This window comes from Rhinopithecus bieti, unplaced genomic scaffold (assembly GCF_001698545.2).
Source record: "Rhinopithecus bieti isolate Rb0 unplaced genomic scaffold, ASM169854v2 scaffold_24049, whole genome shotgun sequence".
In the NCBI taxonomy this organism is placed as follows: domain Eukaryota; kingdom Metazoa; phylum Chordata; class Mammalia; order Primates; family Cercopithecidae; genus Rhinopithecus; species Rhinopithecus bieti.
The window spans coordinates 300,062-310,991 of NW_016811256.1; the positions used below are offsets into that span (position 1 = coordinate 300,062).

A 10,930-nucleotide genomic window follows, 5' to 3' on the forward strand; every position below is an offset into this window, starting at 1 on the left:
GGACCCCTCTGGTTCTCCTGTAGCCTGAGCCCTGCCTGGAGGACCCCAGGCCCCTCCCTGGTTCTGACCTCCTCCCTTCTGGAATTGGCTTCAGATCCTGGGCTGCAAACCTGCAGGGACAGATGGTTGCAGGTTGGAGGGGCAGGCTGCACCCCAGGGAGGTCAGTTCGACTGAGGGCAGGCCCTGGGTTTGTTCTTGGTGTGGGGGTTCTCTGATGTGGACAACAGAAACTCAGGACTGGCCCTAGCAGGAAGATCACATCTGGGAGGTCAGAGCAGGTGCAGAAAATATCACAGGTCTCTCCTGGCCAGTCTGTCTAGCTCACTGGTGCCCATTCATCCCCTAAGCAGGGGATGATTTGCTGCAGAATTGGAATCAGAGCTGCAGGCCTGACAGGAGCCCTGCTTCTTTGGGCTTGTATGCCTCCAGTGACAGAGCACTTGCTACCTTCTGCTGTGGAAAAGCTTCCTTATATAAGCAGAGGTCTCTCTTCTTGGGACTTTATTCACTGTCTTGTTACTGCCATTACTTTTGCATCTCTCTCTGATGAAAGGGAACTGCAGAGATGTAAACAGGGCTCTCCTGTAACCAACATATACTGAGTACTTCCTGCATGCCAGGTACTGCCACAGCCACTTAGGAGACAATGGCATTCTTGCTGAGAGAACTTGAGCAAAAAGTCCATAGTTGAGATAGTGTAGCCCAGGTTCAGAAAAAGCAGAAAACCCTATGGTTAGAATAGAGAGCGTTTGTAGAGTGTCACAGGTGACTTAAAACTCAGCAAACATTTATTTACGGGGAGGGTGGGGTGGGGAGTGTGATGGGGGAGTGTGGAGGGGAGGGAACTAAGACCATCCTCTAACACGTTTAGCCTAACAGTGAAAACTAGAAGTCAAATCATCAAGGTAGTACAAGATGGGATTTATTCATGGGCTCGTGGTATCTGTAGAGACTCTTGGCTTGAGAGGGAACCTTGGGAGTCTCAGATTTTGAGAAAGCACCCCTCTTCTCCCAATTTACAAGTAAGGGAATGGGGTCAGAACTTGCCTAGAGTTTCACCTTGTGTTAGTGGTGTTAGCCACAGTGTCAAGACTAGATCCTAGATCTCCTCACTTTTTAAACCTAGCCACATTTTCAGAGGCAGAATTGCGGATGTAGTCATAGCTTGTATCTGAAAGGTGAAAGAAAAGGCATAATTGAGAAGACTGCCAGGGTTCTGGCTTGTGTGGGTAGGTGAGTGGTGGTGTCTTATATTTATTTTTTTAGATTTATTTATTTTTATGCTTTTAGGATGTAAAAGCATCATGTGTAACCTCTGCCTTTTTGAGATTTGCAGTCTGTCCATCTGGTCCATATTTCTTAGTTTCTCTTGTTTCTGTTTCTTTACTCATTGTTTCCCCAATGTACGTATCCATGTCCTATTTGTCCCTCAAGACAGCTCAAATACCCCTTCCTCTGGAAGCCTTCTTTATTCTACACCACCCTCAGAGTTAGATACTTCCTCCAGTTTGCTGCTCTAGCAATTTGAACATGTCAATATCATGGTACTTATCACATTGTAGTTACGTGTTTCCATTTCTGTTTCTCACATTAGTCTAAAAACTTGTGAAAGACAGGGAGTGTGTCTGATTCAGCTTTGTGTCTTCATTTCTCAGCTGAAGGACCTGGCCCACAATATGCCCAGAGAAGTCTGATTGAATGGTTCATTCACTTTACTCAGTCTGGCAGTGTTGGGGGAGATGGCCATGAATTTCATTGCTTTGCTTCCCTGCCAATCTTATGTAAAGGATTCATTGGCTTTAAGGATTTTGCCTCATCCAAGGCTTCATTTGTTTCAGAGAAAGCCCAAAGACTGTAACCTGCAGTCATTTGTCATTTTTTTGAGGTCTCAAATGATCAGATAAACCTGGAAGCTAGTGAGTAGACGTGAGTTATTTTAGCAAGCAAGTGAGCCTAGCTGGCCTCTCACATCCATTTTCAACAATGCCTTGGTTACCTCCGTTCACAGCTGTGTAATTCATGTATACTGGGAATCCTGTGAGATTGTAGGAGGAAGTCCTGGGGGAAATTAATGCTGTTTGAGAATTTGGAGAAACTGAAAAGCCTTGAAATACATGCTTTGCAGATGTCCAGGATCTAGTGGAGTCAGCACTGGCTGTCTTCATTTGTTCACAATCAGCTTCTTGCTTGACTCCCTGGATCTGGCTTCCTGTCCTCCAACCTCTGAAAACCACACACTCTGAGGTTAATGAGAGCCTCTCTGGGCTTAAATAATGGGACCTCTGCAGCATTTCACTCCCTTGTTCATGAAGTTCTCGTCTCCCTTGGCATTCATGACATCTCTGTTTCCTGATTCTCTTGCTTCTCTGGCTGTGCCTTCTCAATCTTCTTTGCAGACTCTGCTTCCTGGGCCTCTCTCTTAAATATTGAGGTTCCTTGGGGATAGGCCCTCCTTTTTCACTTTACCCTCTCTGGGTAATGTCATCCACTTCCATGGCTTCAGGAACCATCTCTACACTAACATCCAAATTCATGTCTCCAGGCCAGATGTCTCTCTTAGGCTTCAGCGTATCTTGCCAACTGGACCTCTCCACTTGAATTACATCCCATAGGCACCTCAGATTCATCACATTAAACACTGAACTCTAGCTGGGTGCTGTGGCTCATGCCTGCAATCCCCACACTTTGGCAGGCCAAGGCAGGAGGATTAGTTGAGCCCAGGAGTTTGAGGCTGCAGTGAGCTATGATCATAACACCACATTCCAGCCTGGACAACAGAGTAAGACCCTGTCTCTTAAAAATAAAAATGAAAAAACCTTAAAAGATAAACACCGAACTTATCATCCTCTCATCCAAACTGCTCTTCTTTGAGAGTTTCCAAAGAATCGTCTGTTAATTCCTTCTTCTCCCCTAACTCTTCATATGTAAATACCCAGCCACCAAGTTCTGTTGCTATCCTCCTGCAAAATTCATTTATCTTGGCCTCTCTTTGCTATTCTCCTAATCAAGGCAGTTTCTTAATTTTCCATCCTTGCCCTTTAAACTATTTTCCACACAGCAGCCAAAAATGTACTTTTGTCACTCTGTACATAATAGCCCTCACCACTACCAAGGTTTTCCTTTGCTTTTTGGATAAATCCCTCATCCCCTAGCAGGTAAGGGTAAAGTCTCAACTCCTTGATAAGCCCAACAAAGCATTGCATAATGTATCTTTTGCCTACCTCTCCATCTTGTTTCTTAGCCCTCCCATCACAGTGTCTGTCCTTTCTTTAGGAGAAAGTAACTTTCTTTAGGAGTTACTAAAGTTACTTTCTTTAGGAGAAAGGTTGGCCTCCAACCTCTGGACCCATCCCTGCTCCAGATCTAGGTTAGGTAACCTTTGTACTCCTGGAACAATTGGTGCTTCCTCATCATGGTCTTCACCACTTTGCATTGCAGTAACCTATTTATTAGATTGTGGAATCCATGAAGGCTGAGCTGTGACTATTTGTCTTTGTGTCCCCAGGCCTAGCAGCAGTGTCAAGTGAATGCTGAATAAGGGAATGAGGTGCCTTGAGAACTAAGCCATAAAGGATGGTGGGAATAACCAATGCAGGGATAGCAGAAGGCAGTCTGAGGAAGAAGAGTGAAGTCCAACTCTGAGACCAAGGCCTTATAAGTGTCCGCTGTGATAAACAGTCCACTTGAACCACCACCTATAGGATCTTGGGGGCAAATCTCTAGAGCACAGTGGGATGGAAGAGCTAGGACCCCACGGGAGGAAGAGAATCTCAGATTCAGGCAGGGGTGTGGCCTCAGCGGCTGCATGCCCAGTAAGTCTGGGAGGGGAACTGAAGCAGGAAGGGGAGGAGGTGGGGAGGAGCTATTGGTCCTTGGACGTAGCCCAATCCCCGCCCCTGTGTGATAGTCTGGGAGAGCCCCTAGGCTTGGAGAGAGGTGGAGCCTGGCATCCAGCTACCCCAGCAGGACCGAGCAGACCACTCCCACTCTTCCTCCCAGCCTTTCCCTTCACCAGACAGAAGCTTCAGCTTGCCTCCCGCCTCCTGGTCCTTCTGCCAACCTTCAATCTGTCCTCCCTCCTGCTATGTTTTCCTGGTATTAAGTCTTCAGACTCCAGAACCCATTACAACTGTAGAGAGAACATCAGAATGCCAGTGTCCACATCAGGAGAGGATACTTTCAGGCATGCCCTTCCCACTCTACCCAGGTCCACTCTTACACAAACAAAAGGCACAGCAACTCAGCCCTTCTATCCCTCCCCAAATCTAGACTCCGTCCTGCATTCATTCATTCATTCATTCATTCATTCATTCATTCATTCACAGTCTTTAGAAAAAGGCTCATAATGCATCTAACAGCACAGACAATGGTGACCTGGTCCTATTCACTGCCTATTTTGGAGTAATTCAGCTATTGTTCGGCCACCCTTCATGACCAAATCCCTGACATGCATTGTCTACATCTGCTGTGTTAACTTCATCTCCCATTTACTCTTCAGTCACTCTGACGTGGCTTCTGCCCCTGTCACCCCACCACAGCCAAATCTAGTGGACACTTTTCAGTCTGTTTCTTATTTCACCCCTTCTTTTTCTTGCACTGTTCTATTGATTTCTTTGGTTTCACACTCTCTTGGTTTTCCTACCATTTCTCAGGGTTCTCTTTCTCAGTCACCTTTGCTGGCTCCCCTCACTTGTGCCAGGCCCTTTTCTTATCACTGTCTGCCCTCTGTCCCTAGGTGGTCTCACGTGTTTTCATTGCTGTAAGTGCCATTTATATGCCAGTGATCCGAAATCAGTAACCAGCCCAGACTTTTGAGCTCCTGTATTCTGTTTCTCACTTGACAGCTTTACCTGGACATCACAGAGACACATTGTACTTAGCATACATAGAACAAAATGCCCCAAATCAGCTCCACCTCAGCTCTCACTGTCTCTATTCATGGCCCATCATTTGCTAAAATGAGAAAGCTAGGAGTCATAATTGACATCCCTCTCACACCCAGTTCATCTTGATGTCCTTTTGATTTCTCTTTTATTTATTTTATTTTTATAGAGATGGAGTCTCATTATGTTGCCCAGACTGATCTTGAACTCCTGAGCTCAAGTGAACCTTCTTCCTCATCCTCTCAAAGTGCTGGGATTACAGATGTGAGCCATCTTGCCTGGTCAATGAATATTTCTCAAATCAGTCCAGCTTTTTGCTTGTAGCTCAGATGATACCCTGCATTATCTTACCCAAAGAACTTTGGTAGCTTCCTAACTGGTTTCTCTGAGTCCACTCTTGCTTCTCTTTGTCTTCAATTCTCACAGCTGCCAGAGTAGCTTTCTAATTTATTTTCACTGATTTATAAACCACATCATCCCCCCCTCCAACTTAGAATAAAATCACTTTTTTTTTGAGACAGAATCTCACTTTATCTCATCCCAGGCTAGAGTGCAGTGGCACGATTATGGCTCACTGCAGCCTCCACCTCCTGGGCTCAAGCAATCCTCCCAGCTCAGCCTCCCAAGTAGCTGGGACTACAGATGGGTGCCACCATGCCCAGATAATTTTTAAATTTTTTGTAGATATTGGTCTCATTATGTTGCCCAGGCTGGTCTCCAATTCCTGGGCTCAACGATTTTCCTGCCTTGGCCTCTGAAAGTGCTAGTATTACAGGCATGAGCCACTGCACCCAGCCAAAATCACATTCTTAATGGTGGTTATAAGGTCGTTCATGATCTCATCTCCACCTGTCTTCCCAAACTCACCTCTTGCTTTTATTGACTTGGCTCCAACCACACAGTCCTTTCAGGTTCTCCATGAGCCTTCTGCATAACGACCTTTATTATGCTATTTCTTCAGCCTAGAATGATTTCCCTTCCTGATTCCCTGTTGTTTCTCACCCTCACCCATACCATTTTTCTCCCATACACCCAGAATTCTGCTTAAAAGTTACCTCCTTGGAGAGCCTTCCTGATGACCTAATCAAAAGTGTTCTTTCTCACAGCATCCATTTTTTCTTTATATCACTTCCCTGCCACCATTGTTTACTTTTAGCCACCACCTCCCCACCACAGGGACAGTGACCATATCTGTTTTATCATTCCATTCCTAACACCTGTGCAAAGTAGGCAGTAAATATTTATTGAATTCCTGAAATCAGTTCAATAAGTATAGGTCCATCTTTATGTCAGACTCTGTGCTAAGTGCTAAGAATGAAAACATAAAATAAAATGTAAGTACATAAATAAAATGCCTACCCTCAAGAACACTGCATGGAATGGAGAAAGCAGAGAAGTAGCAAGAAAATCACAGCATAGCTTCTAAGAGTTAGGATGGAGTAAATACAGGGTGCTGAGGGACACAGAGGTAGAGCACCCAAGCCAGACTCTGGGTAGTCATGGAAGGTCTTCTAAAGGAGGTGACATTTATATGGGGACCTGAAAGATGCATAGGTGTCACATCAGCCAGGAAAAGGGGCCAGGAAGAGGATCTCAGGACAGAGAGAACGAATGAGTGATCTCCCAGAAGCAAAAGAGAACAAGGAGTTTTCCAGGAACTAGGAAAACAAACAAACAAAAAAACAAAACAAAAAACCAGCAAGAATGATTGATCATAGACTCATGAGACATGAGGTTGTAGAAAAGGTATGGGGCAAAGTTAAGCCTCATTGGCCAATTTTAGGACTTTGGACAATGGAGAACCATTGAAGGAATTTAAACAGAGAGTAGTGACAAGATCAAATCTTTATTTTAAAAGCTTCATTCTGGCTGCAAGGAAGATAGATGGAAAGGTATCAGTGAGGAGACAAGAACACCAGTTAAGAGGCTATTGCTGTATTCCAGGAGAGAACTGATGGTCGCCTGAATTGGAGGGGGGGGAGTAGCTGTGGGATTGGAAACAATGGTTTAAGATATTCAGGAAGCAGTCCTGAACTGGATACCAACTGGGTGTGAAAAAGAGTGCAGTTTCAGGTAGTTGTGCTAAGAGGTGGGTCAGGGAATAAATGGAAGAGCTGCAGGTAGTCAAAGGAGAGACACTCCATTCAGGTCTCTTGGAGGAGGATTTGGGGGAGGCAGAGGAGATGAAGGGTAAGTGTGTCAGTGAAAATGGACATCTCTGTACCATGCACTCAATATACACTATGTCACATTTTCAAATTATTATTCTTGTAATTACAAATTAAGACACCGAGGCCCAGATAAGTTATATGAATTGTCCAAACTCACACAGCTCGTGAGAGACTGAGCCAGGTTTGAAACCCAGTCTAATCCTACGTCTGTGCTCTTAAACAGAACACCAGGCTCAGGGGTCACATCACCCTGATCCTTCCAGTCACTGCCCTGTCTTGCCCCTAGCAGGGAAGAGGTGGAGGCAAGTTCTTTGCAGGGGATTTGAGTGGCGGGGATTGGGTGGGGAGAAGAAGTGCTGGACTCCCTGGTGCTGACCATCTCTCCGTACAGAGGCTGGTGTGAGTGGCAGGAGCCAACCGTGGGCGCCATGGCAAAGAGGGAGGACAGCCCTGGCCCAGAGGTCCAGCCGATGGACAAGCAGTTCCTGGTATGCAGCATCTGCCTGGATCGGTACCAGTGCCCCAAGGTTCTTCCTTGCCTGCACACCTTCTGTGAGAGGTGAGGGGATGTGTGTACTGGGGAGGGATGAGGATCCTGTGGGCTCCCCTGAGGGAGCATGTGTAAACCTGTAGTAGGTGAGGGCAACATGCTTACTTGGGAGGAGAGCAGGTGAACCCCAACCTGCAGGAAATGAGGTTGTGGGGGCAAGAACCTGTGAGAGAACCATAAGCTTGTAACACTGGGCCATGGTTCCTGTCCAGAATAGGGCCTTCTCTGCCCTTTCCCAAACCTCAAGGCGGCTTTTGACACCACCTGATAAATCAAACAGTGTTGAGACTCAACCAGCTTTGGCATCAGCAATTTATGACTAGTAGGAGGATATTTGAAGCTAGGTCTGTCCTTCCCTGCTTGTCCTCATTGTTGTCCTCAGGTACTGAGTGAATGGCAACCCATCCCAGCCTCTAGGCTTCTATCAATCATTTATTCATTTAACAAATATTCATTTATTGAACAACTACTATGTGCCAGACCCTGTCCTAGGCATTGGGTATGCAGTGATGAGCAAAAACAGATATGATTCTTACTCTTTAAAAATGGATACACAATAGTTTACATATTTACGGGGAACATGTGATATATTGTTACAAGCATAGAATGGGTAACAATCAAGTAGGGTATTTAAGGTACCCATCACTTATAATGCTTACTCTTAAAGAGCTAACAGTCTAGTGAAAGAAAAAGATAGTCATCAAATAATCATATAGCCAGATTATAGATAAATAGAACTTTTAGTAAGTGCTGCAAATAAAGTGCTGAGCTATGAGAGATTGGCATATGGAATCTATTATGGTTTGGAGAATCAGGGAAGGTTTCCCTGAGGAGCAATTCAGAGGATGAATAGGAGTTAACTAGGTAAAGGGAGTTGGAAGAGCATTCTGCACAGAAGGAAGACCATTGGAAAAACCCATGTGACATGAGAAAATAAGTCAGGTAAGAGGCCTGGAGGAAGCCTGGTGGGGCTAGAGCAGAGTGAGTGTGACTGAGAGTAGCATGGGATGAAGCTGGAGAGGTAGGTGGAGGCCAGACCATCTAGGGCTTTGTAGACCTGTTAGGGAATTTTGCCTTTACCCTGAGAGCCACATGAAGCCTTTGCAGGGTTTTATATGTGATCGCATCTGTATTTTGACAGTATTCTCTTGGGCCTTCATCTCTCATTGTTCTTTCTTGGATGGCCTGGTCCCTGGGTCTTCTCACCATTGCCTCTATCCACACTTTTCCTCTGCCTTCTGCTCCAGTTGAAACCTGGCTCTGCACCAGGGATACTGCTTCCCTGCCAGCCCTGCTCTTTGAGATTCCAGCTCCACTGCCCACTCTCCTTTATCAACTGGAAATGGCCTCAGTTTTCTTGTCCATTCAAGTTCTTCTGTCAACCTGGGGACAACCACCCTCTTGTGCCTGTTGGTTCTTAACTGTTTCTTCAGGGTTGTCCCCCATTCCACCTCACTTAACACTCCCTCCCAACCATGCCCTGAATCTTATCATCCAGAATCTTATCTGTAGTCATAAACTCCAACGTTCCACTCCTGGCTCCCATTACCCCACTCCCATTACACCACTTTTGATAACAATATAAATGTCTAGCCCCTTTGACTGCTCCCTCTTTTCCCAGTCACCAACTGCATGCTGGCCTCCCTTTCTTTCCTGCCCATCCTGGACCGTGTGGCTGACCGACTGGCTCCCCTGCAGTTCTTTCACATCTTTATCCTTTGCAAAGCCCATGCAATAGAAGCTCAATGTTGGATCAGAGCCAAAATTGGATATCTCTGCACTTTCTCCTGTGCCCAGATCACTGAGCACACCTGGAGAAAATCAGTGGCTGAGAAATTTTAATAACAATAGCTACCATGTATTGATGCTTACCGTTTGCCAGAGACTGGCTAAGTGATTTATACATACTGATTTCCTTAATCCCTGCAACAGATACTTTATTAACTTCATTTTATTATTTGATTTTAATTTTTTTTGTTTGTTTTTTGGTTTTTTTTTGAGACATAGTCTCTCTCTGTCACCCACGCTGGAGTACAGTGGTGCCATCTTGGCTCACTGCAACCTGTGCCTCCCGGTTTCAAGTGATTATCCTGCCTCAGCCTCTCAAGTAGCTGGGATTACAGGCACATGCCACCATGCCTGGCTAATTTTTGTATTTTTAGTAGAGATGGGGTTTTACCATGTTGGCCAGGCTGGTCTTGAACTCCTGACCTTGTGATCCACCCGCCTCAGCCTCCCAAAGTTCTGGGATTACAGGCCCACTGTGCCCAGCTTGTTTTAATTTTTTAATTTAATTTTATTTTTTTAGAGATGAGGGTCTTGCTGTATTGCCCAAGGTGGACTTGAACTCCTGGGCTCAAGTGATCCTCCTGCCTCAGCCTCATGAGTAGCTGGGATTACAGGTACAGGCCACCACACCCAGGTATCCCCATTTTAGAGAGGAGGAAACTAAGGTTCAAAGTCAGTAGGTAATTAAGAAATATCTCTGGCCAGGTGCAGTTGCTCATGCCTGTAATCCCAGCACTTTGGGAGGCCAAGGTGGGAGGTTCACTTGAGCCCAGGAGTTCCAGAGTAGCCTGAGAAACAACATAGTGAGATGTGGTCTCTACAAAAGAATTTAAAAATTAGCTGGGTGTGGTGGCATGCACCTGTAGTCCTAGCTACTCAGGAGGCTGAGGTGAGAGGATCATTTGAGCCTGGGAGGTAGAGGCTGCAGTGAGCTGTGATCACATCACTGCACTCTAGCCTGGGTGACAGAGAGAAGCTCTATCTCAAATTAAATAAATAAACAAATAAAAAAATAAAAGAAATATTTCCAAGCTACACAGCAAGTACATGGCTGAGGTCTGAATCCAGTTTTCACTGCAGAGCTCTCACTGTATCCCTTGGTCTCTGCTCTCAGAGTATGTTCTAGTGGGCAGTCACTGACAGTAAGCAATCAAGAAAACGAGAGCTGCAGCTTGTATTAATGTTTTGCAGGATATAAACAGAGAGAAGTAGGGGTGTTTGGGGCGAGAACTATTCTATATAGTCATCAAGGAAAGCTTCTCTGAGGAGGTGACATTTGACCTGAGTTCTGAGGATAAGAAGGAGACAGATTGTTCCAGGCAATAGAAAAATCTGTGCAAAGTTCTTGAGGAAGAAGTAGACAGGACATGTTCAGATACCAGAAAAGAAACCAGTGTGGCCAAGTGAGGAGGAAAGTGGGATGAGGTGAAATTGCAGAGAATAAGGGCAGTTTAAGGGGGAGCTTGTAGGTTTTCGGAAAGTGTTTGGATTTTATTCTAAGTGCAATGGGAAACCATTGGAGTTAAAAAAAAAATAT

The 10,930-nt window shown here is 45.4% G+C and overlaps 1 protein-coding gene across 3 annotated transcripts in view; it reads left to right on the forward strand.

Moving 5' to 3' along the window:
• Positions 1-10,930, forward strand: part of TRIM3 (tripartite motif containing 3) — a 25,109-nt gene continuing 14,179 nt past the window's right edge. For 2 of the 3 annotated variants that reach the window (XM_017893646.1, XM_017893648.1), the window contains exons 1-2: positions 1-161; positions 7,447-7,614. In XM_017893646.1, the coding sequence (XP_017749135.1) occupies positions 7,484-7,614 (131 nt within the window). In that variant the 5' untranslated portion in view covers positions 1-161; positions 7,447-7,483. Of the gene's footprint in view, positions 162-5,127; positions 5,149-7,446; positions 7,615-10,930 lie in introns of those variants that run through there. The other variant, XM_017893647.1, reaches the window with a different exon arrangement.